This window comes from Bombina bombina, chromosome 4, assembly GCF_027579735.1.
Source record: "Bombina bombina isolate aBomBom1 chromosome 4, aBomBom1.pri, whole genome shotgun sequence".
Classification (NCBI taxonomy): domain Eukaryota; kingdom Metazoa; phylum Chordata; class Amphibia; order Anura; family Bombinatoridae; genus Bombina; species Bombina bombina.
This window is the reverse complement of record NC_069502.1, coordinates 592,120,485-592,147,417: the sequence shown is the minus strand read 5'-3', so window position 1 is coordinate 592,147,417 and position 26,933 is coordinate 592,120,485. Positions and strand designations below refer to the sequence as shown.

The 26,933-nt window shown below is 35.1% G+C and overlaps 1 protein-coding gene across 1 annotated transcript in view; it reads left to right on the top strand.

The window, feature by feature from the left end:
• The window catches only part of ASCC3 (activating signal cointegrator 1 complex subunit 3), a 1,409,126-nt gene that overhangs the window by 1,342,922 nt on the left and 39,271 nt on the right, over positions 1–26,933 (top strand). Inside the window, exons 39-40 of the mRNA XM_053710577.1 lie at positions 1,484–1,635; positions 21,501–21,651. Of these exons, the coding sequence (XP_053566552.1) occupies positions 1,484–1,635; positions 21,501–21,651 (303 nt within the window). The remainder of the gene's footprint in view (positions 1–1,483; positions 1,636–21,500; positions 21,652–26,933) is intronic.

Sequence of the window (26,933 nt, the reverse complement as noted above, 5' to 3'; positions counted from 1 at the left end):
ATAACATGAACCGTTCCTGTTATATACATAAATAAAGAAAAAACACACACTTACACAGCACACATGATGCTTTCCCCTTTATCCCCTTTATGCAACACATGGTATATATAAGGATGCATTAAACCAATGGAATTGTTGCTAAGAAGTCTAGTAGGGCTCTTTACATATAATATTATTTTTGAAAGCATCGCGTGTGCTGTGTAAGTGTGTGTTTTTTCTTTATGAACAAGGAACATGGCAACACAAGATGATCATTTTGGCCTTCTTTGGGACTCGTCAGTGAGGTGCAGCTATGTTCCTCTAAGCCAGGGGTCATCAATTGTGGCCCTCCAGAGGTTTTGGAACTACATTTCTCATGATGCTCAGCCAGCTGAAATGCTGGCTGAGCATCATGGGAAATGTATTTCCAAAACCTCTGGAGGTCCACAATTGATGACCCCTGCTCTAAGCACATTGGGCAAAGAGTCCACATATAGGGAGACATCCACGGTGTCATGATAAAATTACATACAGAAAGAGAAGCTCTATACCACGAACAAACAATATCTCAATAGCTTAATCTATGGCGAGTTACCACCTGGGAGCACCTTTTAGCCCAATTAGGCTTTTCCCAGAAGAGAACTTTCCAGAAGTATATCAGTCTGATCTCACCTAACAAGGTCAGTCAGCCCCAAAATACAAGGCAGTCCTCCTCTTAACAAGCAGCATGGCAACTTTGAACCTCTTCAGTGAGGTACAGGCTAAAAGAGGCTGCTCTTGGGTGGTAACTTACCATAGATTAAGCTAATGAGCTGTTGTTCATTCCTGGTATAATGTATAGCATTCAGTTGTTAACCAAGTTAATCTCATTATATGATGGTATAAAGAGCATTTATTAACTTTTTTTTTTAATATTAGATTTATTTCTTTGTTACCTCCTGAGTGGTACTTAATTATTCAAATTTGTTATTTAAAGTATTGTATAATGTGAAAGGGTTAAAATAGACTACTTATGTTTGTATATTGTTTAATGTATTTGCTGCCTTTTTTCCCTTTGTCATGAAAAACATTTAGTACTTTGTACTAATATATTTTTCTATTTAAATCAAACATTCATATAGCCAAGAAAATAGTGTCTTCACAAAGCGAATTAACATGGAACAGCATTTTTTTGTGTATTATTAGCAGCTTACTCTGCCTCCTACACTCCATATTTTGTGAAATTGACAGTATCTTGAGCATTCTACTTTTTCCACATACAAGTGTTTTGAAAACAATCATTATTATTATGTTTGTGTCCATGCAGACTTGCTGTGCCTTCCTTCTTAGAAATGTCCATCTCATGGCACTGCTTATATTATTTTTGAGACAAGAGTATTTGAGTTGAGAACAGCCCTTTGGTTTGGATCAATGAATATCTGAGTAGCAAACTGCTAGTTCTAATATCTATGTTGGTGTAATAAGTGGATTTTAATCATTTTTCTGATTATTTTTCTTTGTTTAGGCAATGTTGGATTTAGCAGCAAATCATGGCTGGTTGGTGACTGCCTTAAACATCACTCATTTAGTTCAAATGGTAATTCAAGCCCGATGGATTTATGATTCCTGTTTGCTAACAGTGCCCTTTATAGAAAAACATCACCTTCATCTATTCAGGTGTGTATTAAATGTTTAAACATTAACTTAATGTTATTTTAAAAATGAGATGTTTCAGTGTTAATAAAGAAGTTTTGTTTTTGTTTGTTTTTTTACTAATAAAGTGTGGGATACTGTTTTTTCTTTAGTCAATCCTTTTAGTGTAGCCAGCCCCCTAGACAAGCATATTCCTCCTTGATGCTATAATCACACACAAATATTTTGCTGTGACACCCTCTCTTACTCCAAAACCTCCAGTTTTTAGGCATTTAGGACACAGCCCTTTTGTGGTTCTCCTTCTACCTTTTTAACCGTACCTTTAGAGTATACATCTCTGGTGCGTCCTCTGCTCCTTTACCACTTTCTGCTGGGGTACCCCAAGGCTCTTTTCTTGGCCCCCTTCTCTTCTCAATCTATATTTCATTATTAGGTTACTTAATAAAGCTGCATGAGTTTCAGTGTGCTGATGACACATAAATCTACAACTCTGCCCAAGACCTATCCCCTTACTTGCTAACTCATTTCACTATCTCTCTTTTTAATATTTCATCCTGGATGTCTTCTAATTAATTCATTCTAAAACCGAGCTCCTAATTCCTCCCCCCTTATTCCAAAATCTCAACCCCCCAACTTTCTATAACTGGTAGATAATTACCCCAATCCCTCTGATCCCTTTGGGTCACACTTGGCTCAGATCTTTCATTCACTCCTCATATCCAGTCTTTAGCCAATTCCTGACGTTTCCACCTTATAAACAAACAAGACAAAAATGGCCATTTAATGCCATTTCCTCACACAAGACACAATTAAGATTTCAACCCACCCTCTCATCAATTCCTGCCTTTGCCATTATTTCTGGTCTCTCTAGCCACCATAATGAATGCCTTTGCTAGTCTGATCTTTCTCACGCGTCGCTCTTGATCTGCTTCACCTCTCTTTTATAGCCTCCATAATAAAACACAAAATCTTGACCCTAACATTTAAGGCCTTTAATAACCTATATATCTCTGACCATGTCTCCAGATACTCTCCCTCCTGACCCCTTTGCTCTGCTCATGACCACTTTTTCTCCTTCTTTCTTTCCTCACATTCCCATCTACAGGACTTCTCCTGAATGGCCCTAATGTGGAACGTTGTGTCTCGCTTTACAAGAGTCTCCCCTAGTTTTAAGCTTTCCATAAAAGGATAGTAAGCACCTTGAGATTTGAATATGAAATGTTTAGTTATGCATTAAAACAACAACAATATACTTTCATTATATATTTTCCCCCTTTCCATGTAATTTAGCTCTGAAATTCAGTTTTTCGAATTGTTGGAGCTGGAAATGCACCCTACCGACTTCTGAAGGCAAATCCTGCTACATATATATATATATATATATATATATATATATATATATATATATATATTCCTAATTGGAATAAACTGATAACAACTGCAAAACAATGCATAACAACATGGCTAACGGACTTGGGGTCATGAAAGCTCCAAGGGCAGTCCATGCATTGCCTTAGTAGTACTGGTTCTCCAGTCCAACTTTACTTTACTGTAATATGGCATAATCTGTCTGAATTCAGATATGGTCAGGAAAGGGTAATATGGCATTATACTGTAAGAACTCAGGAAGGGGTTAACTCCTCATTCAGATGTACTGAGATGAAGATATTCACTTTGGAATGTAGAGAGATCACATTACCCATAGTCCTATGCTAAGGATGACCATCTGGTTAATGATAAAGCTATATAGAGACCCTTTTGTGTGACCAGATGCCCTTTCTCCCCTGACCACATGGCATGGCTGGAACCATACCTTAAACAGCACAAGGGGGCTGGCATATGAGTGACCACATCATTGTGGGAGGGATGAAAGACTTACATAAGACCCTACACAAATAACTTGTTCTTTCTCTTTTCTTTGGGATCTTGCTCTGATAAACATCACGTGAGTACTTCTTGCTGACACATATAATTACTGCACACCATACATACTCTCACATTAGGATGGGACGCTTTATTGGTGTAATATTGAAGTTTAGTTCAATGTTGGGCATTTATAAGTTATCTGCATATGTGTAATTATATTTAATCTGCATATTGTAATAATGTTTAATTAGCCTCATTGTAATTTAGTTTTTGTATTGCTGAAGCACAACTTGTGAGTTAATGACCTTTCAAGTAGTTTAATTAAGCTAGTGATTGTGTGTTAATATTTTATAGTGGGTATAATAATTCATAAGGGATTATTAAGAGGAATATTAGCATTTCACTAAAGGGTATAGCAAACAGACACTAAGAAATATAGAGTCTTAGATATCATTCATTTATTTCATTTTCTTACACCCTTAAAGCCCTCCACCAAAGGTGCAATGTTTGTAGGAGTATATTCTTGAAGTTATGGAAGCTTACAATTTGAAGAAAAGTAGATGTATTATTTAAATATTAATTTAACTCTGTTGACAGTATTAGTAACATTATGAATCCTTTTCACAATGGAGTAAATGGATTACTCTAATAAAAAAAAGAAGAGCCCCATTTCTTTTATACAAGTGGTAAGAGTCCACAATCCATTACTCCTGGGGAATTACTCTTCCCTGACACTAGGAGGAAACAAAGATTCCCAAACCCCCAGAGCTCTATACATCCCTCCCTCCTCACTGGTAAACTAGTTTTGTCTTTGCCTCCGCTGGAGAAAGGTGAAGAATGAAGTTATGAAGTTTAATTCTTCAGTGAGAGGGGTTCTCAGATTTGAGGCCAATTTACCCTAAGAATACAGTTTTTGGCAAAGAGATGTATTTGGAGTATCGGTAGTGGCATATTTTTCACCTGTTGGGATTTAGTCACAAACGTTCCACGGATGTCGCAGGGACTTGTCCTTTGCCTCCTCCTGTTAGGTTGTCAATATACTACTATTCCAGATCCTCTTCTGCTATGTTTTAGCACTGGCTTCACTTCCTACTGGTTTTCTCCAGTAGTAGGGTGCCTATTAGTAAGTACTATAGTTTTTTACGATTTACACTAGAATAATTACCGTAACCTCAGAGCTCTGGTTAACTGTTACTCACTAATAAAAAGTTGCTCAAAACACATAAAAAATACATTTAACAGTACAGTTACACTCATAATAACACTATCTTATAAAAATTATTTCGAAAAATAATATTGCATAAAAAGTTATAAGTACAAAAGATATAAGGAGGTCTCAGGTGTTAGGAAAAAAAAGTACTGCAAAGGGATTTAACCTAGAGATACATACATTTACATATCTAAATATGTATGTATATATATATATATATATATATATATATATATATATATATATATATATATATATATATATATATATATTTCAGAAACAGGCACACACTCTCTGGAAATTTTCAAGAAATTTTCAATGTGCTTTAATGTGCACAAAAAGTAAGATGTGACATTTTGGGGATCTCACCCCTTCATCAGACAAAGTGTATATATGTGTGTACAGATGTGTGTACAGATTTATTTATTTGTGTATTTATGTATTTAAAGACATATATACACACAAGTATATATATATATATATATATATATATATATATATATATATATATATATATATATATGTGCATTGGAGCCCTTTGCAGTTAAAGGGACAGTCTAGTATAAATTAAACTTTCATTATTCAGATAGGACTTTTAATTTTAATCAACTTTCCAATTTACTTTTATCATCAAATTTGCTTTTTTCTCTTGGTATTCTTAGTTTAAGCTAAACATAGGTAGGTTCATATGCTAATTTCTAAGCCTTCGAGGGCTGCCTCTTATCACAGGCTTTATAAATCTATTTTCAACACAGAGACAGAAAGTACACATGGGCCATATAGATAACACTGTGTTCAGGCAAAGGGGGTTATTTAAGATTTAGCACAAAACAATGCTAAATGCAAGACAATAGATAATAAACAGTCACAGTCATGTGATCAGGGGGCTTGAAGAAGGTTCCTAGATACAAGGTAATTACAGAGATAAAAAGTATATTAATATAACTGTGTTGGTTATGCAAAACTGGGGAATGGGTAATGAAGGGATTATCTATCTTTCAAAACAATAACAATTATATGGTAGACTGTCCCTTTAAGTAGACATAAACATGATAAAAACATATTTATGCAATATTCATATTTAGTAAAGTGTTATAGTGTGTATTTACTGTAAATATTATACATTCCAATGTTCTGCACATAGCAGAATATGTTCTATGTATTTTTAAATAGATATTCCTATATATATATCTGTATATAGCTATACCTATATATAATCGTGTGTATATGTGTATGTATATATAAGTATATATAAATATATATTTGTGCAAAAGTTCATCAGACTCTTTAAGAATAAATAGAACATATTCTCAGGAAACTGTCAACTTCCGGTAGGAGGAGCAACAAAGCGCAGCTTCTCTGCGCGCTCTCCCGACTGCAGACCTGACACCACGCCGACACGCTAGTTTCCATAGGCCGTGGATTATATACCCTAGCCCGGATATGTGCTTGGCATCTTGACGGTGCCGTCACAAGCGTGTGGAAGTCTAACACTAGCTAGCGGCCGTACTGATGCGGCCATTTGTCAAGACCTGACAATAAGTGAAGGAGTAACCCTGGAAATTGCGCTGGAGAGTCCATAGATCGAACGGCCCGGGAAGCGACAGCTTCAGGGGGAGGCTGAGCATTGCTGGGGAAGGCCCGATCAAGGTGTTGTTCTCCTGGTTAAGCCTGTGTCACTCGGTGGCAGACGAAAACAACAGGAGGATAAAGTACTCTCACAAGTTGTCCGGCTTTGCACTATGGAAGGTTTGGTTAACCCCTGGGCAATTTGCAAGTAAGTCCCTGATTCACATTAGGGTGAAGGTAAGAAGAATGTACAGGGGGTACGAGCTCACACTAAGTCAGACGATCTTCACAACAATTTGATGTATTTCATTTGTGGCAAATGTGAGGCAGGCTACACCGATATAAAATAAATGTAGCTGGTAAACTTGGTGATTATAAGAGCTTAACTACCTTAATTGCATTTAAAGCCACAGAAGTGACATAACAAGGCTACGTCAAAAACCTATTGCCAGTTTGGTTCTCCATGTAAAGTTGATAATTCTACAAGTTGGATATCTTGTACCATATAAGCAAATATTGCCTAAAAATGTGATGAATACAAAAACTTAAGTATATAAGCTAGTGCAATAGAATTTAAAGGTACAGAGGCGGCATATCAAGGCCAATGTAAGATGTAAACTTCTGCTTTATCTACATAGCTAACTGCTCCTCTATTCTAACTGCTGAACATTATACCAATCTATAAAGCTGGACTCATCTTTGCCTGAAAATTCTGCAGTAAATCTGCTCTTTATAAGGGTCTAAGTTATGGCAATATCTGGTGAAGTTACAGAGGCGGGCTAGCAAGGTTCAGCTAAGAATTTACTGGTGATCTATGTCAAACCATCCTATATTTTCACTTACTAATAGTATTGCAGGCTGCAAATTGCTTAAGAGTCTAAAGTATATGGTGCAGTTAGAAGATGTATTTTCTATTAGGAAGCCAATCCTGGGATCATCGGTATGTCATCTGTTCTCAAACCATAGAGTCTATAGATGGCGTAATAACACCAACACCACATTTAGACGGAGAACCAGTAGATACTTAGTACAGCAATCTGAAAGCAGTGCTGAAAGTGAGACTGACAATTCTGATATAGACTCAGACCACATAAGTGGGGATGAACCCAATGACACAACACCGAGTACATCTAGTATCAGACCTAGAAGTTATAGCTCTGCACAATCTCGAACCACCTCCACTTCCTCCTCTGTTTCTTTTTTGTCCACCACACCACAGAACACGACTCAACCAGTTACACAGTCCAATCCAACCAACACACAGAACAGAGGCAACAAAAGAAAGTTTTCAGGCCCTGTAAGGCAATCAACAAGGAGAAGGGAATTGAGTCCATTCAGCAAAATAAGGATGAACAAATGAGAGTGATTAATTTATCAGACCATATACTAAGTGAAACACATAAATCAGTACTTTCTAAAGGACTATCTTTCTGCCCTGTTAATTCTCTTAATAAATTTGAATTGATTAAGGATATACACTTATTTTCTAGAAAAATGTTACTCAAGAAAATGTATGCATATAATCCAAATATCCTTAATGCAGAAGATTTAGCCACAGCTGATATATTATGTGAATTGTCAGAAAGTAGTAATGATACTGATAATATTAACTTGACACCGACACATCAAGTCTGGAAGTCAAATGTGAAACCTAAGTCAACATACGTTCCATCCTTATCCGTATCACCTGAGATACAAGTGTTTTGCAAAATGGTTTGCCAAAAAATCGAACAGATACCTGTATACAATGTGAATAACAATCTTAGCAGTTCTGAAATACGAGCTTTAAAGGAGATTGAATCATGGCAGGATATACTGATTAAGCCATCAGACAAGGGTGGGAATGTGGTCCTATGGCCACAACAAATGTACCTAGATGAAGCTACAAAACAACTGTCTAACAATTCCTGCTACAAATTATTGATATTCAATCCCCAGAATTCTTACCTCATACAATATAATCGAATGATTAAAGAAGCATGGGAGAATAACATACTCTCCAATTCAGAAAAAAAGTTTTTGACAAAAGACAATCCTAAAATTGCCACACTGTACTTTCTACCGAAAGTTCACAAAAACCCACTAGAACCACCTGGTAGACCTATCATGTCTGGAAATGATAATTTAACTGAGAATGCTAGCAAATTCATAGACTTAAGATTGAGGGAATATTTAACAACATTACCATCATACGTTCGTGACACTATGGAGGTCTTGCAAATGGTAAAAGATATTGAACTAACAGACAACATGTGGTTAGTCACAGCAGATGTAGAGTCCCTATACACCAACATCAGGCATAGGGATGGAATAGAAGCCATTAAATACTACCTAGCCTCAAACAGTCTAGAGAATGAAACACATAATGCTTTCATAATTCAGTTGTTACATTTTATTCTAACACACAATTTCTTTACATTCAATGATAGGTACTATCTTCAAACACAGGGTACCGCAATGGGTACTGCCTGTGCACCTACATACGCAAATTTATTCCTTGGTTTCTGGGAACGCTTCTGTGTATTTTCAGACGTATTGCAAATGTATACTGAACATATACCCCTGTGGGTAAGATTCATTGATGATGTCCTGTTCATCTGGGAGGGTACATTTGATGATTTGCAACTCTTTATGTCTAAACTCAATGAGAACGAATTAAACATAAAATTGACATATTCTGCGAGCCAGCAGGAGATATGCTTCTTAGACTTAAAATTGTTTAAAAACATAGATGGTATTATCAACACCACAATCTATAGAAAGGAAACAGCAACGAATACTCTCCTACATTACTCGAGTGCTCACTCACCAAGCACCCTTAAAGCGATCCCATATGGGGAATTTTTAAGGCTCCGCCGAAACTGTACAAGTAAAGATATCTACATAACAGAGAGTGAGGCACTATCGCAGAGGCTAATATCACGAGGGTACAGCAAAAAGTCTGTAAAGAGAGCCAAGTATAAGGCACTAAAAGTTTGCAGAGATGAACTATTGGTTCCCAAGGAAAGAACAAAAGCTGAATCCTGCCCAAGGCTAATAACTACGTATAACCCACAGATGAGACATGTGACAAAAATCATAAATGACCATTGGCAAATACTACAGAATGATGAGACCCTCAAACCTCTCATTGGAGAAAGAGTATCACTTGGATATAAGAGACCAAAGAATTTAAGGGATAAATTGGTATCTAGCCATTTTGTGAGATCTACAAAAAAACAACATAAGGACCCAGGCATGTACCCTTGTGGAACGTGCTCTGCATGTCAATATGTGTGGAAAGTCAAAACTTTGACTGATAAAACTGGTAGGATTCATAAAATACCCTACCATTTTTCATGCACTACAATTGGAGTAGTCTATGCACTACATTGTTCATGCCAGATGTTCTATGGTGGCATGACCACTAGGGAGGTAAAAACAAGAATTTTGGAACACTGCTATAACATCAAAACAGCAAAACGAGATCTGAGCAAGGGCAAAAAAATAACCTCAGTTGCCAAACATTTCTTACTACACCATGAGAGCTCTCCTAAAGATCTGAAATTCACAGTAATTCAAAAAGCATCACTTGGCATTAGAGGTGGTAACATAGAAAAAGTGCTGTTAAAAATGGAATGCAGGTGGATTTACTTATTGAACACTGTCAAACCAAGTGGGATGAATGACTACAATAATTATTTTGTCTATCTGTAAAATCTTTTGCAATAAGTTACTGTCAGACGCTACAGCTAATATAACCAGTCCAGTCCCAAGTGAATTATATCCAGTCCAATGTGGATCATGTCCAACATGGGATTAAGAGATTATTAGTTATGAAACACACAGATCTAAAGGTCGTAATGTAGCAAAAAATTCAACTTTCACCTTACTATACCTACCATTCACTTCACACACGTACCTCCAATCACTGGAATATAATAATAATAAAGTTTGATATCCCCTAAAACATTCATTCACTTATACACTACCTTTATAATGTCATTAGTACACGTTCATCACAATCTTATTCAAGCCACCTCCAATCACTGAAACATAATAATATGATTTGATATCCCTTAACACATTTACTTTTATAATGTCACTTTTTATAATTTACACACATTCACCACAATCTTATTCAAGTGTTGTTATGTATTAGTTTCAAGAATTAATTGCACGCAAGGATTTGAGCACATAGACATATATTTTCTCTAAGTGGGCACACTCACTTACACTGGAATAGCTTTAGTAACGGTAGCACAATGAACCTCAGTATATATCTATTCAGATCTATACATTCCCTCACATATTATAATTGAGCTGTTTGCAGCTTGGTCCTAGGTGTCAGTAAAATATCTTTACATTCTTAATATTCCTGAAGATATGGATTCTGTACAATCTTAAATATTATTAGTACATAACATGCTTGTTCCATCATGCATAAAGAATCTGGCCACAGGATCATCTGGGATAACAGTGGAATTAATATAATTATTTCAACTTAGCATCCTAGGAACATCAGAATAACTACTTCAACCACGCATTAAATATAAGTGAATAGTAATAGCTTATAAGTAAGCGTATAGTTTTACAGCACACACCGATATTAACTGTGAGGACGGTGACCAGTAAAAATAAGTAGTTAGTATTAACACAGAATATCTATTCCTTGCTTGAAGTACGAATCCTAAAATTGTTATGCAAGAAATAAGAAGATAGTATTACTTATTGCGCAATTGAATTCTAACAAGAACAGTAAAAAAGCAGAAAACAAAAAAGATTTGACTATCGTGAATATAATCAAAAAACGTATTGTATAAATCCCGCAAAGTATAAATTGATCTACGAGTGTGTAATCAGAAGAGCAATCCCAGGTATATACTTCACAATTGCCAATTTTTGGCGATAAGAATTGTATACCAACAAAGTTATAATCTAGCCACTGTGATGTTTACAATAACGCTTTTTTAGTTGATCATCCAATCACAGTTATTCGAATCAGCACACCCACTGTAGGCAAGACAAGCGTATTTGCTGATTGGTGTTGCCTTGGTAACCCATCAAGCACACATCCCCTTTTTTTCGCATGTCTCCTACGTAAAATACCTACCAAGATTGACAGGAGAATCAACCAAGCGTAAGGAGACAACTCCCCATCCGGTATCCAATCCGGTCTAAGTGGTGGGCATTAAGATTGAATATAGGACGCCGAGTAGCAGCGGCCCGCACCCCCTCTGAGGAAGCGTTCGTGAAACGCGCGTCAGGGGTCCGATAGGGGCAGCTTTGTCTCTCCTATCGTCCGTTTTTAACTTTACTTACTCTTGTGATATATTAAGTACCAAATAGTTAATACTATATCCTCATATCGTTTATTGCATATGTAAAAGTAAAACAGCCCTCGGATTGTAAGGGCTTAGTTAACTTTAAATCTTTTGGATTGAGGATATCTAATAGTGACATATTAACTTTAAGGCTATTATGCTAATCACAGAGTTCAAGTGGTTTTAATTCACAGCTTTTGCTACTTGTATGAGTGTGAGTTCCTTAGCTTAATAAACTATAATGTATGAATGAATGGGAACCAATTTTCCAACACTATTTTCTTTGGAAAACCTTATGATATTAGTAGATGTGATAGTGTTATTAGACACTAGTGGATTTACTCTCTCTTTATAACTTTGTTGTACTCTCAGTTACAACTAGTTTGTCTAGTTGATGTCATCTGTTACCTTGACTGAATAAAGCAGTCCTGTGGTTGAGAAATCTACACTTCATTTGGATAGCTGGTCCTCATTGCCCAGATTTCTAGGTTATAATTGGAATCAGGACTTGTTGAGGACTTATTAAGACTGTATTTCATACTAATTGAATGGTTTTGGAGCTTTTGTGTCTATGTTTTCATAATTGGTCTAACTGGGAGGTTTATTCTGATTAAATAGGGAATTGTTTAACCTCCCCCTTTACCCCACTGCAGGATCTTTTTTTTTTTCTCACCTTTTTCTTTGATTCTAGATAAAGTCTAACCTGTTTTTGTAACACATTTGAACATAAGTGTAAATATTTCTTGGATCTATTCATATAAGCAGAGGGGGATAATTTGGATGTTACGTCATCTTTAGTGAAATAAGGTCTGTAATAAGAAATGTGAAAAGGGAGGGTAAAGGTAGGAAGTATCAAAGAAAGTAGGAAATAGGAAGCGGGGAAGTAAAGAAGCAAAATATAGTACTGTGGACATATACAGTTTTGCAGCGGTTGAACCTTTCTAGGCCCAAAGGTTTCTGTCTGGGTTGCCGGATTAGCCTAGCTGAAAGCTAAGTTTGATTTAGCTGAGCTTTGCTTATACACTTGGCAGACATCCCCTAGCACTTTTAAGTTTTGCACCTCATTCATTCCTTTGGGGTTTTTTTCGTTTTTTTTTTTCTCTCCACATTTATCACTTAATTCACTTCCCACGTCTTCACACATTTTCTTTTATCTTCTTTAATGCACACTATTTACCACTTAATTGTTAGAACATTTTGCAATATATATGGATAAATATCTTTCACCTATAATACACGCAATGCCAGCAAAAAGTAAAGACAGGAAACCTAGGAATAGTATTGAGGCTAATTCTGACATCAGGCTTGAAATGAACAGTGTTAACATCAGTAAAGCTGATATTGAAGAAATTTCGAAACAAGTAGCTACACTGCATTTACCCCAATTTGATCAAATTAAAAATGAGCTTTCCTCACTTTCTGTAGAAATTAAAAACTTTACCTCTAGACTTACAGAGATGGAGACGAGAATCTCAGATATTGAGGATGCCTCAATTAAACAAGATTTAATTACTCAGCAACATGCAAATAAAATACTTGAACTTTTGGACAAATTAGAAGGCCTAGAAGACAGGTCGCGTAGGAATAATGTAAAGGTCATAGGTCTACCAGAAAGGGCTAGTTATAAGGATTTAATACATTTTGCTGCAATAACACTTCCGCAATCCCTCAGGATTGATACTCAGTCTCAGAACATCCTGGTATAAAGAGCACATCGGATAGGTTTTATTAGAAACACAGCAGAAAATACTATACAGAAACAATCTATTATGATCAAATACCTGAATTTTCAGGATAAAGTGGGCATACTAAGAGCCTATAGGAAATCAAAAAATTTAGAAATTGATAACAACAAAATCTTGTTGTTTCAAGATTTCTCTTCTCAGACAGCTGCAAAGCGAAAAGGCATGGCTCCACTAGGTTGATTAACATGGGCCTACCTGCTCGTCTAATATACCCGGCCAAAATTAAGCTCTTCAATGAAAATGAAACAATTACACTAGAAACATCACAAGAAGCTAAGGCTTTTATAGATAAATATCAAGACAGATAGTTGGTCGGCCAATAAACTGGCCCTGCTTTTTCCTTGGTCATGGTTTTTACTGCTGCAAAGGAAAAATTCTCTCTTTTTTTCTTGAATATTACTGTGGCATAATTTATACACTCAACTTTATAACTCAGAAAGTCATATTTTCATATCTGACGGCGAACTGTTGGATACTGTGAGCTCAGGGAGGCAGAGGGAGGTCCCTTTTGTTTTTATCCGTTTTTTTGCTTTGTTTGTTGTTGTTTTTTTTTCCTGTATGTATTTGTTTGGTCTCTGCTCTTCCTTTAAATAAAATGTAATGTGTTTTTTAAAAATTATATTGTGGAATGTAGGAGGGGATACGAGCCCGATAAAAAGTAAAAGAATCTTAGTACAACTTAATAAAAGAAAGGCTGACATTGCCCTATTACAAGAAACCCATTTGACAGAAGCTGAACATAAGAAGCTTAAAACCAATTGGGTAAGTGAAGTCATCTTTACTCCCTGTTCTTCCCGTAGAAGGGGAGTTGCAGTTTTGTTTAGAAAAGGATTAGAACATCAAATTGTTTCTCAAGAGGTAGATCCGGGGGAACGTTATATTATATTAAAAGTAAAAGTGGGATCACGTATGCTTACCTTATGTAATGTATACGGACCAAACGTTACTGACGAAAAGTTCTGGGAACAGTTAAAGCTAAAATTGTTTGAATATGTAAATAGCAATTTGATAGTCGCCGGTGATTTTAACATGGTCTTTAATAATATTGATAGATTACAGACGACAAATCATAATGGCACTAAAATATCTAAAAAGTCCTCCAGAAAATCTTAAATCCTTTGCTAGCGCACTTAAGATTAAGGACATATGGCGACTGTTATACCCCAATATTAGAGCATTCTCATGTGAATCCAAACAATATAGGTCATTTTCACGAATTGATTTCTTTCTAGGATCAGATAAAATCTGTGGACTTGATGTAAAGGCGCGGATATTTTTAGATCTAAATTGGGAAATCTCTAATTATGAACCGGCAAAGAGTTATGTATTTCCCCGTTTCTTATCCAACAATATTGAATTTAGAAAACGACTTGTCTCTATCTGGCATGAATATGCCTATCAAAATAGAGCATATGCCTGTAAAAAAGAGATTTTTTGGGAAACAGCTAAAGCGGTTATCAGAGGAGAGATTAAAAAATATACTATTAGATTTAAGAAAAAACTCCTCTCAAGAGAAACTGAACTTTCAAACTATTTAAAAAATAAATATAATGCGTATATAACATTACTGAATCAGAGAAATTGGCAAAATTATGTGAAGACTAAACAGGAGTGGGAAATTCTCAATCTACAGAAAATCTCTATTCAGGAGATGAAGCATAAAACCAGATTTTACAGATATGGCAATAAGATTGGGAAACTTTTATCCAACTGTGTGAATGTACGGAAATCTTTCAACCCTATAAAATCTATTACTATAGATGGGAAAAAGATAACAAACCTTGAGACAATTAAGCTAGAATTTCATAAATTTTTTTAAAAATTTATATTCGGCTCCAGTAGTAAATGAGCAAAATAAAAAGAATTTCTGGGAGAAAATTTCACTCCCCAAACTCTTCTTAGAGGAGATAGACATGCTGAACGCGCCTATTACGGAGTTAGAAGTATCCCAAGCAATAGATAATCTTAAAGTAGATAAAGCTGCTGGTCCAGACCTCCTACCAGCGGAATTTTATAAAATCCTCAAAAATGAGATCAGTCTCCCCCTTTTGAACTTATTTAACGATTATCTATGTAACGGTAAAATTCCTTCACCTAATTTTTCTGTCTCAAAAATAATTCTGATTCTCAAAAAGGGTAAAGATCCTGAAGCAATTGACTCCTTCCGTCCAATATCCTTATTAAATTCGGATTATAAAATATTTACAACCATGTTAGCACACAGACTGAAAGTAATCTTGGGCTCTCTGATTCATGTGGATCAGGTCGGTTTTATGTCACAGAAAAATCTCTCGGCAAATATACGTAAAATATTTTTGTTGATAGACTTTTTCTCAACTTCTAAAAATAAGCTAAGCCAAGACTCTGCTATCTTATCTGTCGATGCCCATAAAACGTTTGACTCAATTATCTGGGACCATCTGTTCCAGGCCATGAGGGTGTTTGGGTTTAAAGACCTGTTTCTGGATTGCATTCGTGTCATATATACAAATGCATCTTCAATATAAATGGTTAATGGCTCAGCTACCAGCTCGTTTCCTATAACTACAGGAACGCGACAGGGATGCCCAATCTCTCCCTTACGTTTTAACCTTACGTTTTAACCTTGCAATTGAACCACTTGCTATTTCACTTAGGGATAATTTAAAGGGGATCTTGGTAGGAAGTAAACCTATCAAATTACTACTATATGCAGACGACCTGCTACTGTTCCTCAAAGATACCCAGAAAGAGATACCTAAGATTTTAGATATAATCTCGGAATTCGGATCATTCTCGGGATATAAAATTAATGTAACTAAATCAGAACTACTTTGGTTAAAAGAACCTCTGCAGAAACATTATGTACCCTCTTTTAAAATTGCAGAACAATTCATCATATATCTTGGAATCAAAATTAGTACTAATCCCAGGGATTGGTATACCTTAAACTATCCTCCTTTATTTGCAAAAATCAAATTTGAAATGGGCTAGTCTCCCTCTTTCAATTGCTGCGAGAATTAATATAATCAAGATGATTGTCTTACCTAAGCTTTTGTATTTTATGCAAAATATCCATATTCTTATAACAAAAACATACATTAATTATTTGAATTAATGTGTTAGATTCTTCATTTGGGGGGCAGGAAGAAAGCGAATAGCCTTACATAAATTATCACAACTAAGACAATTTGGCGGGCTGGCATTACCTAACTTTTCTATTTACAATAGTATATGTCTCGCAAAAGTAGCTATGGATTGGCTCACTGGTGGGAGTTATGTGGCGTTTCTAGAAGCAGAACAAAATCTAATATATCCTTTCTCTCTAAGTGCTCTAGTGCATTGTCCTAAAAGATATATTCCAAAGAAAATTAAGAAAAAATATACTATATTTCATATTATCTTAGCTTGGCAGGATATACGACATATCTTAGAATGTGATCCTTTTATCTCAGATTTATTACCTATTGTAGGGGACCCACGGTTTATCCCTGGTTTAAATAATCAAGTATTTAGGAGATGGGCTGCCTCTGGGTTAATTTTCTTAACTCAACTAAAAGAATCTAAATCTCATAACGTAAATACGTTTGAAAAGCTTAAAGATTGTTTCCAGCTCCAGAATACAGATTTTTATGCATACCTACAAGTAAGGCATTGGTATAGTGAAATAACTAAAGATAGTAAAACTGATTGGACACATTCAGGTATTAAAATGGGTTTGTCCCTATTTAAAATAGGTAAACGCTCTATTAATTATTGGTATAAAATGATCTTATCTAAATATGGTGAGTCTAACATTGTAGAGATATGTTCAAAATGGCGACCAGAAATTCCAAATCTGGATGAAGAGAAAGTGAAGTACAGTATAATTGCTTTAGAGGAAGCCACACTATCTGCAAATTGGCGCAAAATACATGTTAAAATCGTAAATAGAACATACTTCTCACCGGCTAGAATAAACAAATGGTATCCCTATCTCAAAACCTATGTTCTAGATGTAGTTCTTTTGAGGCTGACCTGGTCCATATGTTTTGGAGCTGTCCAAAAATTCAACAATTTTGGAAACGTACACAATTTTGGTTAGGTAAGGTGATTGCTACACATTTTGTAATAGAACTTCAACATATATTTTTCCTAGTAGATACTCTAGATAAGTCAGTTAATAGGGAGTTTATTAATACAACAATTTTAGGGGGAGATATCTTATTCTTAAAAAAAGGGAGCCTACCATTAATAACCTAATATTTCTACTTCAATCTCAATTTATAATAGAACAGTTTGATAATGTAAACAATTCGGAAATGCAGCAAAATAGGTTTGTTACAAAATGGTTGGATTTTATCAAACTATATAAAAACGATAACGCACAGAGACAGTTACTAACACATTTATACAATTTGGGTCTAGATAAATAGATCTCTGTGCTCGTTACACTCTCGCCTACTTCCCTCTTCTAATACATTACTGTTATCACCTCCCTCCCTTTCCCAAACCCCCATATATTATGAATTTTGATATAAGTTTAATTTAAACTCTTTCCCTTCTTCTTTTTTTTCTCTCTAAGAAATGTACAATTGTCTTCAGTGGTTGTTTCAGATCTTTGTATAAACTTATGGTCAAGGTTTTTCCATACTACTATAGCTTTTTTTCTGTGAAATTCACTGTGTAAAAGCATTTGGTCTCTCCCATGGTAAAATTCTTTTGTATGTTTTATAGGTCTTGTTCTTGTGACTATTGATTAGATGTATGTTAAATATGATAAACTTGTTATTTTGTGGGAGAACATAGCTAAATTTACAAGCTAGCTGATTTTGACACTGGTTAAGATTATTTTGCAAAGCGATGACAACATTTTAGTGAAATATGTTATATTTAGCATCCTGATTATTCCCCAGATAAGGATTCAAACCCTGTATGTGTTCTGTTATTTGCTTGCCTTTATTTGTACTGAATTTTGTTTTAACATATGTTTGGTGTTATCAGCATCTTTGATTGTATGGATCGACCTTTTCAATAAAAAAAATATTATTATAGAACATATTCTGTATGTGCAGAACATAGGATTATGAAATATGCAATATTATCTTCTTATGTTGTGCTTTTAACCCCTTAACGACCGCAACGTACCATGTACGTCACCGGTCGTTAAGGGTTTCCTTGCTAAACAATAGCGAGGGTCACTCCGCGCTATTCTCCTCCCTTCTGATTACTGGAAATAGCATGGTCTTGAAGCCAGCGGCTTTCCTATTAAAAAAACGGCGAAGTACAGGGTACGTCACTGGTTCTTAAGAGTTAAATAACCGCTCTCATGTTTGTGCTACTTGTCAGTGATTTTTTTCAATTTTTTCGGCTCTATTAAAGCCTATGGGGGAATGTGATTTTGCGTTTGCAACTTCTCAAAGTCTATTTGTTTCCGCAATGTTACAAACGCTAGAGCGCAAACCTTTTACTCGAGCGCAAATCTTTGGGCACAAAAAAAATACTTCTAGCAGTTTTAATGCTCGAACACTAGCGCAAACTTCCACCCCACGCCTAATCTGGCCCAAAGTTGGCCTCTGTTTAAAAGGGAGTCTTTTCTCTATTTTCAGACATACAATGTTACAGCAGTGGTTTATGTCAATCATCAGTGGGGAACTCACAGTTCCCTAGCTATGAAGGAAGTATCTCATATTCTTTCTTGGGCAGAAATCAATCACTGTCTAGTTTCTGCTGTTCATATTCCAGGAGTGGACTATCGGGAAGCGTTTTTTTCTCAGTTGTCAGTCTCTACTTCCAGGAAAATGGTCTCCCCATCCGGATGTTTTCTATCAGATAGTGGATCTTTGTTGTCTCGTAGAGATAGATCTGATGTCTTCTCACTTGAATCGCATTTGTGGATTCTCTAGTGGTTCCATGGTTGTTTCAACTAGCCTTTGTTTGTCCTCCTCTGGTTCTGCTTTGCAAGAGAAGGCATCAGTAATTCTGATTGCCCCCGCTTGGTTTCGCAGAGTTTGGTATGCAGATCTGGTTCAGATTCCAATTGTTCTCCTTGGCCACTTCTGCGTCCATATCTTCTGTCTCAAGGTCCGTTTTTTTATCCGGATCTCAAGTCTCTAAACTTGATGTCATGGAGATTGAACGGTTAGTTCTTAGTAAGAGAGGGTTTTCTGATTTGGGAATCTCTGCCTTCTCCAAGTGACAGGGAAGAGTAATTCCCCAGGAGTAATGGATGGTGGACTCTCACTACCATGAAAGAAAATAATTTTTCATGTAAGCATAAATTACGTTTTTATGTAGGTTGAAAAATTACAGTTTCAATGAAGGATAAAACAAAAAAACAGAATTATTGATGTAATGAAGTCTTATGTTTCAAATGTCTTATGGCACCTTGTGTGTGTTAGTTGTTGCTTTTTATAGCAGATTTATTCTTAGTATGGTTGTCTTCAGTAGGAAAGGTCATGTTGAATGGCTCTTCTAATTATTTGGGCTTAGTGTGATAATGGATAGTGGCAGAAAAGTGTGCACCCTCTAAACTTTATTGATAATACCATACTTAATATATTTAAAAGAACAGCATCACACATGCTTGTGTTTTTTTAATTAGGGTTCATCATGTTTTGGAATCATGTATTCTACTATCCCTTATTTGGCAGCATTTCTTCAGCCACTAACTCATGGTGAATAAAGAAACAAGAAAGAAATGCATTGATTAGATAATCAAGTGCATATCAACACTGTTTTTATTCAAAACACAAATACACTGACATTATGTCCCTTTAATATCTTAATAGAAAAGCTAAATATGTGTTTAAAAGTTACATGTGCATATTGCACTTTCAGACTTGAAGGTGGAGCATCAATACTATGTCTCTTTAATGATTTTCTTTGAAGAGACAGTTTATCCTATTTTTTTCTCCTTTAATTTGTTCCCAATAATCCATTTTACTTGTAAGAGTGTATTCAATTATTTACTTATAGCCTCTTTACCATTGTATTACCAATTGAAATAGCTGAATTTTCCTTGTGGTATTCCTAACTACACTGAAAGTTTCTATGCTTAAAGGGACATTGTATACTAGATTTTTACTAGATGTTTTGTAGATGATCTTTTTATATAGCCCATCTGGGGGGGGTTGTAAAAATGTATATATATTATTTTTTATTTTATTTTATTTTTTTTTAATACCATTGTGCTGACTTTCAGACTCCTAACCAAGCCCCAAAGTTTTAGATTGAAAGGTAGATAGTGTAACGCAAGCCCCAAAGACTCTTATAGCCACTCTCATGAACCTATCCCTTTTCTAGATAGAAGGTAAATGCTTAAATATGAAAAAAAATAGGCATATAAAATTAACTGTATTCCAAAAAGTAGTCCAATAACTCAGAGGGCTTATAAGATAATATATAAATTATCACCTATACACAATGGGGCAAAAGCAGTACATATCTCTCAATATAAAACAAACTATGTAAACGGCACAGTAATATTTATTAACCTTAAAAAATAAAAATTCACTAAAAAAATCTGAAATCATTAGTTGTCAGGGACATCTCCCGACCAATACAAATGTCCCTAAAACCTTGGTAGGCACAGATCAAAACATTGGCCAAAACATCCGTATGATGGCAGGGATTTTAAACTTTTCCAGGTATACAGATCTCTTTGTGGATTACTTAAATCTTTATATTATTCTGCCTTTTACATTGTTTGTCTTATATTGAGAGATATGCACTGCTTTTGCACCATTGTGTATGGATGATAATTTATATATTGCCATGTAAGCCCTTTTAGTTATTGGAGTGCTTTTTGAAATAAAGTTCATTTTATATGCTCCCGAATACACTACCAAGTTTTAGATGTATACTGAAGTCTACAGACTCCAGCTTGCTTGTTGTGTATTAAAGAACAAACCCAACTATTTCATATATAATATTAAATATAAAGAATACATCTTATACTCTGCTGCTAGTACAGTCCTTGGAAACACATTAAGGGAAAAACAATTTACATTATACTGCCCCTTTGACTAGAGCCTGTTTAAGTAGAAGTGTTTCTCCAGTGGATTTACTGTTACTATTATAGGAAAATAGAGTTTTATTTTCACTTGACAACCGGTACAAAAAGGTTCTGTTTGATGTGTATTTTTGAATGTCTGAGTTAATAAAAACAACATTCTTAATGCAACATAAATATCTGAAATACATGTTTGCAATAACATTTTGTTTTCATTTATGTAGTAAGTGGAACAAAGGAAAATGGAAAAGTAACAAGCACGAGTTTACAGAAACAATTGAGTGTCTTCCAGAGCTGATTGCTGTTTGTGGAGGAAGAGAAGACATTTTCACTTCCATTATCGGCAGTGACCTACAAGCCACACACATTTCCCAGGTAAATGTTTGACTATAGAAAAACCAGCTGCACATCAGTGGTAAAATGAAAAAAGAATACTTTATCCAGTGCTTGTAAAAAAGTTTAAACAGGCCTGGAGTGCATTGTAACACTTTTTAACAAAGTGCATTGAATAACATCTTTCTACATGTGAAGCAGTTTGGTTCTCTGCCTTATTCGGCTAGCACCTTTGACTGTGAGAACGGACTGTCTGCAGGTGATGCCAGGATCGTTGCCGGAGGGCTTGTAGCACCCTTAGATACGCATTGTCAATTGTTTGACTATATACTTTTGATGGAAATAGCATATTTGCCGAATTCTTTAAACTATGTTTTGTTAAAATTAAAAATGATCAGACAGTAAAACGTTATTCCTTAAAGGAACATTAAACCCAAAATTTTTTCTTTTGTGAGTCGGAGAAAGCTTGCAGTTTTAAACAACTTTCCAATGTATTTCTCTCATATAATCTGTTTTGTTCTTTTGGTATCCTTTGTTGAAAAGCATATATAGATAGGCTCACCAATGTGCATTGCTGTTTCTTCAACAAAAGATACTAATAGAAGTAAGCAAAATAGATTATAGAAGTAAATTGGAAAGTTGTTTAAAATCATATTCTCTATCTAAATAATCAAAGAAATAAAATTTGGTTTCATGTCCCTTTAAGAGTTAAATGTATGGCACGGTGCTAGTATTATAGGCGATCAAGATTGTCTTTTTTTCTTTTCTTTTTTTTTTACTAAAATTTTATTATTTAATTTGACTTGTTCCATCATTTTCAAACTACATACCAAAACTGAGTAGGAATGTCTGATCTTTTTGGAGTTTACAAGTTTATAAGGCTAAATAGATTGACTGCCCAGTTTAATAAACGTGCTTCGTTTCATTTTATGACCTCTAAAATTTTAATTATTTACATTAGAGAATACATAGAGTGCTTTCTACGTACTCAAACCCTCATGCTTTAAAATAGTATGTATATTCTCTGCATAGTTTAAACATAAATCTCTTGATAAGGTGATTTGCATAGAAAATGCGTTTGTGAAAATACCTAATTCTTTGTGAAGTTATAAAAAGCTAATTAAATTGGTATGGCATAGGAAGTAGTGCACATCTGCAATAATGGTCACAGGTGTATTTCTTTATTAATAGTTATGTATCAAATCCAATTCTGAAATGAACCAAACCTGAAAAGAGATTAACATTTCCTGTGGCAAAAAGTTATATGTATAATGCGTAGCACTGCATTTCAAATACTTTCTGCAATATAATGGTGTTTTCAAAAAATACCTTTGCTGAAATTAAGTACTGCTAAAACAAGTGTGGCAGGTGACATGTTGGGAAATGGCACCAGCGCTTGTAGCGTGTATGGAAGAAAGATATTAACCATTTAAGATTTAAGCTCATGTCTTGATCATTTTAGCAATGATAACTTTTAACAATAGCATATTTTCCTGATTATATTTCAAATACATTGTTGTGTGTTTCATATACAACTTTTTATGTTTTAAAGGGACACAACCCAAATGTTTTCATTCGTGATTCAGATAGAGCATGCAATTTTAAGCAACTTTCTAATTTACTCCTATTATCAAATGTTCTTAATTCTCTTGGTATCTTTATTTGAAATGCAAGAATGTAAGTTTAGATGCCGGCCCATTTTTGTTGAACAATCTGGGTTGTTCTTGCTGATTAGTGGATAAATTCATCCACCAATAAAAAAGTGCTGTCTACAGTTTTGAACCAAAAAAATAGCTTAGATGCCTTCTTTTTCAAATAAAGATAGCAAGAAAATGAAGAAAAATTGATAATAGGAGTGAATTAGAAAGTTGCTTAAAATTGCATGCTCTATCTGAATCACGAAAGAAAAAAATTGGGTTCAGTGTCCCTTTAAGCATTTTGAGTGATGCTTACATATAAAAGGTTCTTAGTTTAAGTACACTTAGCCCACTTGGTGGAAACATGGTGCATAAAACCAAGAGATTAAGAATCAAATTTTTTTAAAAGACATATGGCAAAAAAAAAAAAAACCTGTCAGTGCCAGATTTGGAAATAAAAAACTTCAACTCTTGATTCCTTACTTGACTCTTGCATGATAATGCAGAATTGTATGCAGTTTCTTTGTGTGTCTTGTGGGAAATACAAGGTTTTGCATTTTAATCTGAAACCAGGAATTTTCCTTTTTTTTTTTTTTTTTTTCAATTTTACATTTCTTTCATGTAATTGGCAAGAGTCCATGAGCTAGTGACGTATGGGATATACAATCCTACCAGGAGGGGCAAAGTTTCCCAAACCTCAAAATGCCTATAAATACACCCCTCACCACACCCACAATTCAGTTTTTCAAACTTTGCCTCCTATGGAGGTAGTGAAGTAAGTTTGTGCTAAGATTTCTACGTTGATATGCGCTTCTCAGCATTTTGAAGCCCGTTTCCTCTCAGAGTACAGGGAATGTCAGAGGGATGTGAAGGGAGTATCACCTATTGAATGCAATGGTTTTCCTCACGGGGATCTATTTCATAGGTTCTCTGTTATCGGTCATAGAGATTCATCTCCTACCTCCCTTTTCAGATCGACGATATACTCTCATATTCCATTACCTCTACTGATAACCGTTTCAGTACTGGTTGGGCTATCTGCTAAATGTGGATGGGTGTCTTTGGTAAGTATGTTTTCATTTCTTAAAGGGACAGTCTACACCAGAATTTTTATTGTTTTAAAAGATAGATAATCCCTTTATTACACATTTCCCAGTTTTGCATAACCAACACAGTTATAATAATATACTTTTAACCTCTGTGATTATCTTGTATCTAAGCCTCTGCAAACTGCCCCTTTTTTCAGTTCTTTTGACAGACTTGCAGTCTAGCCAATCAGTGCCTGCTCCCAGATAACTTCTCGTGCACGAGCACAGTGTTATCTATATGAAATACGTGAACTAACACCCTCTAGTGGTGAAAAACTGTTAAAATGCAATCTGAAAGAGGTGGGCTTCAAGGTCTAAGAAATTAGCATATTAACCTCCTAGGTTAAGCTTTCAACTAAGAATACCAATAGAACAAAGCAAAATTGGTGATAAAAGTAAATTGGAAAATTGTTTAAAATGACATGCTCTAACTGAATCATGAAAGTTTATTTTGGCCTAGACTGTCCCTTTAAGACACTCTCAGCTATGGTTTGGCACTTTATGAATTTATATAAGTTCAAAATATATGTATTGTACTTATATTTGCCATGATTTAGGTTTCAGTATATTGCCTTTTGCAGACTGTCAGTTTCATATCTGGGAAATTCATTTTTTTAGGAAAATGTATTTCTTACCTGGGGTATAGTCTTTTTGCAATTGACTGTCATTTTAAACTTGCGGGCAGAATTAGGCTCTCGAGGGCGCAAAATGCCAAACTATATTGCGTCATTTTTGGTGCAAGATTTTTTTGGCGCAAAGTTACGTTCGATGACGCAAATTAGTCATTTCCGGCGTCTTTGTCGACGCCGAGTCCTTTCACAAGGTTGCGTCTTCAATGACGCGAGTGTGTCATTTCCGGATGTTGTTAGCGCCAAAAAAAATTCTCTGTGCGTCATTCTTGGCGCCAAATATTTTCATAATTTAAACCCCATTCCTATGTGCCTCTTGCCTTTTTTCTCTATCAGGGGGCTATGCTGTTGCATTTTTTTCCAATTCCTGAAACTGCCATATAAGGAAATTGAAAATTTTGCTTTATATGTTGTTTTTTCTCTTACATTTTGCAAGATGTCTCAATCTGTTCCTGTCTCAGAAAACACTGTTGGAATCCTGCTGACTGATAACAGTTCTACCAAAGCTAAGTACATTTGTTGTAATCTTATGGAGATTATATCTCCAGCTGTGGTTTGTAATAAATTGTCATGATAATCTTTTACATGCAGAGAATGTGTCCATCAGTAATAATACATTGCCTGTTGCTGTTCTTTTAACATCTAATGTACAAAATATACCTGTGAATTTATAAGAATTTTTTGCTGATTCTATTCAGGCTTTGTCTACCATCCCGCCTTCTAATAAATGAAAAGGTCTTTTTAAACTTCTCAAAAAGTTGATGAAATTTCAAATGACCGACAACATACTGAATTATACTCCTCTGATCAGGATCTATCTGATTAAGATCCTTCCTCAGATATTGACACTAACAAATCTACTTATTTATTTAAAATGGAATACATTCGTTCTTTGTTGAAGAAGTGTTGATTATATTGGATATTGAGGAGACTAGTCCTCTTGATTTTAAAGCTAGTAAACATTTAAATTCTGTTTATAAACCTGTGGTTATTTCAGAGGTTTTTTCAGTTCCTGATGCTATTTCTGATATGATTTCTAAGGAATGGAATAGGCCTGGTACGTCTTTTATTCCTTCTTTAAGGTTTAAAAAATTGTATCCTTTGCCAGCAATTAGATTGGAGTTTTGGGAAAAGATCCCCAAAATTGATGGGGCTATCTACTCTTGCTAACGTACTTCTATTCCTACGGAAGATAGTATTTCAGGTCTTCTTCTTAGGCATGCAATTTCTTTGGCTGATGTTGCAGCTGTTTCAACTTTTTGGTTGGAAACTTTAGCGCAACAAGTATCGAATCATGATTTGTGTAGCATTTTTTTTGTTTAAACAAGTTTTATTGACATTTTGGGGAATAACATAGATAAATAATGAATAACATAAATCAGTGAATGCTTTTCAGTTACATTAAGTCATTACAACATCTTATTGACCATTTCCTTTTTCTTTTTTTTTAAAGAAAAAATAAAAATAAATGTTATAAGCGAGAGGGAAAGAGGTGGTCTGGGGAAGGATGTGGGAAGGGTTAGGGCAGGTGACAATAGGGATTAGGAGGAAGGTATATAACAAAAATAAGGATATATAAGGATATATTATAGTATGGTATAATATAATGTAATTCCCTTGCAATTGTCATTTTTAGGTATAGCATAGACAAATAAATGGATGAAAGCAAGAGGGATGGGGGAAATCAGTGAAGGAATATGAAAGGGGTTCAGGCAGGGAATAATGGGGATTAGGGGTAAAGTATGTAATAAAAATAAAGATATGTAGAGATATATTATAGTATAATATAATATAATGTAATTCCCTTGCATTTAATCCTTACAAAGAGAAAAGCATATACTTCAAGTGATTGTAGAACCTATTGTGTATAGCAGTGAAGAAGGGTCATCATTGTAGATTTATGGTGTTCTTTGTTCCCATAAGAAGATTACATCTAATATAAAATCTCTCTTTCCTACAAAACAATAATG